Source organism: Trichinella spiralis, assembly GCF_000181795.1.
Source record: "Trichinella spiralis strain ISS 195 chromosome Unknown Scfld2583, whole genome shotgun sequence".
Taxonomy (NCBI): domain Eukaryota; kingdom Metazoa; phylum Nematoda; class Enoplea; order Trichinellida; family Trichinellidae; genus Trichinella; species Trichinella spiralis.
Window position 1 is genome coordinate 1 of NW_003529522.1, and position 1,662 is coordinate 1,662.

The following is a 1,662-nucleotide window of genomic DNA, read 5'->3' on the forward strand; positions in this document are numbered from 1 at the left end:
AATGACCTTGCCATTTCCATTCAGCCTTTTAAAAACTATCTGGCAGAAAACGCCATAATAAAAACATTGATTTAGACAAAACACGCCTTCGCATGTTTCAATTTGAGATTTCAAAATTCAAAAATGCCCTACATGAATAGAAGTTGATTTCTTATACAAAAAGACGCTTTCAACTGAATAATTTGCAAGTGACAGGTTGTTTAGCTATTGAAAAAAATGATTTTCGATGGAAGCTGATATGCTTAATGGACAGAGGCAAGGCTCGCAGTATTAAAAGTGGTTTAAGGGCAATGGAAATATTTTCTGAAGATGAATTCTTACCTACTCTCAACATAATATGAAAAAAGTACAGTTTTGCAGAAAAAATATCTTACTAATCTATTGCTTACTACAAACTTACGTAATTTAATTAAAGTAAGGAATAACTTCACCCTTTCAAAGTACCCGAAGCCATTGCAAACAGAGACAGCACACACAAGAAATCACATTTACCTCCTGTCTTCCCTTGTTCTGCTTCGTGCCGTCCGCATTTTCACTTTCTCTTTGCTTCATTAATTTTACCTGTAAAATGATATATTAAATCAAAACTGCTCTCATTTCATTACAAAGTAGACTTACAACAAATATGATAATTAAGTCCTTTTTAATTAAAAATTAATTATTTTAAAAATGAGTATTCAAATGTTTTGAAGTAAAGTAACACAAGTAGAAAGATGGAGGAATTACTTTTCGACAATTAAAAATAGACTTCAGCAACTTATTAAGCGTCATGTACTCAGAGAACATTTTACAACGCTACCACTTGCCACGTAAGTCAAACGAACGAGTGCGCCCTAACTGACGATTATACACCTTAATGCGATCATTATTTGCATAGCGCAGCGTTCAAAACCGGTTTTTGTGCGTTGGAACTTCTTACTGAGGATAAATTCTAACCTATGCCGCAATACAGTATGAACAGAATAAATAATATGCACTGTTCAATTCTACCAATAAAAACCATTTGAAAATTCAAAAATGACCTTGATATTTACAATTCCGAAACATAACCCACCTATGTATATCTGAAAATTTTCTTAAGTCAGTAAACCAAGTAGCTCAAATGGAGATAATTTTAAGTGGGCAATGTTCTGGCTAAAGCTTGTTTATAGTTAGTTGAACGTACATGTTAGCTATTGAAAATTCTTATTCTTTTTCGAAAGAGCATATTCTAATAATGGATAAACAATGTGTACAGGGTGTTATTTAATGAAACTTAATTGTACGGAAATTTGACGTTCATTAAGTAACTTATCATCTCATATTGAGAAATCATAGAGAGTATACTGAGAATTTATGTTCTATATTGCCATGTGATTACGACTTAATAATGAAAAAACTGCCACTTACCGCCAAATGCGTCATTTTCTCATATTTGATGTTCATGCTCTTTTGATGTTGTTTGAAAAATTATTTTTCAAAAATTTTTTCCAAAAATAATAATGAAAATAAAAAGCACATCTAGTGTTTGGCGTCCAATGTTGGTCTTCATCAATTTTCCAAACAAAACGCAGTGCTTCCCTCCACGGACGACGTAAAACTAAAATTATTTCCAATATGTCAATAATGGAACGAATTCGCATGCAATTTTTATTTTATTCATTTCTGCTGATAATATCACTA

General features: G+C 31.9%; 1 protein-coding gene across 1 annotated transcript; it reads right to left on the minus strand.

Moving 5' to 3' along the window:
• Positions 1-492: 492 nt before the first annotated feature.
• Positions 493-1,425, minus strand: Tsp_13123 (hypothetical protein; the record flags this gene model as incomplete). Its single annotated transcript, XM_003368366.1, has 2 exons — positions 1,390-1,425; positions 493-561 (listed from the first exon to the last, which is right to left on the minus strand). Coding segments are annotated over exons 1-2 (105 nt in total), but the record flags the coding sequence as incomplete, so codon positions are not given.
• Between the last annotated feature and the right edge of the window lie 237 nt (positions 1,426-1,662).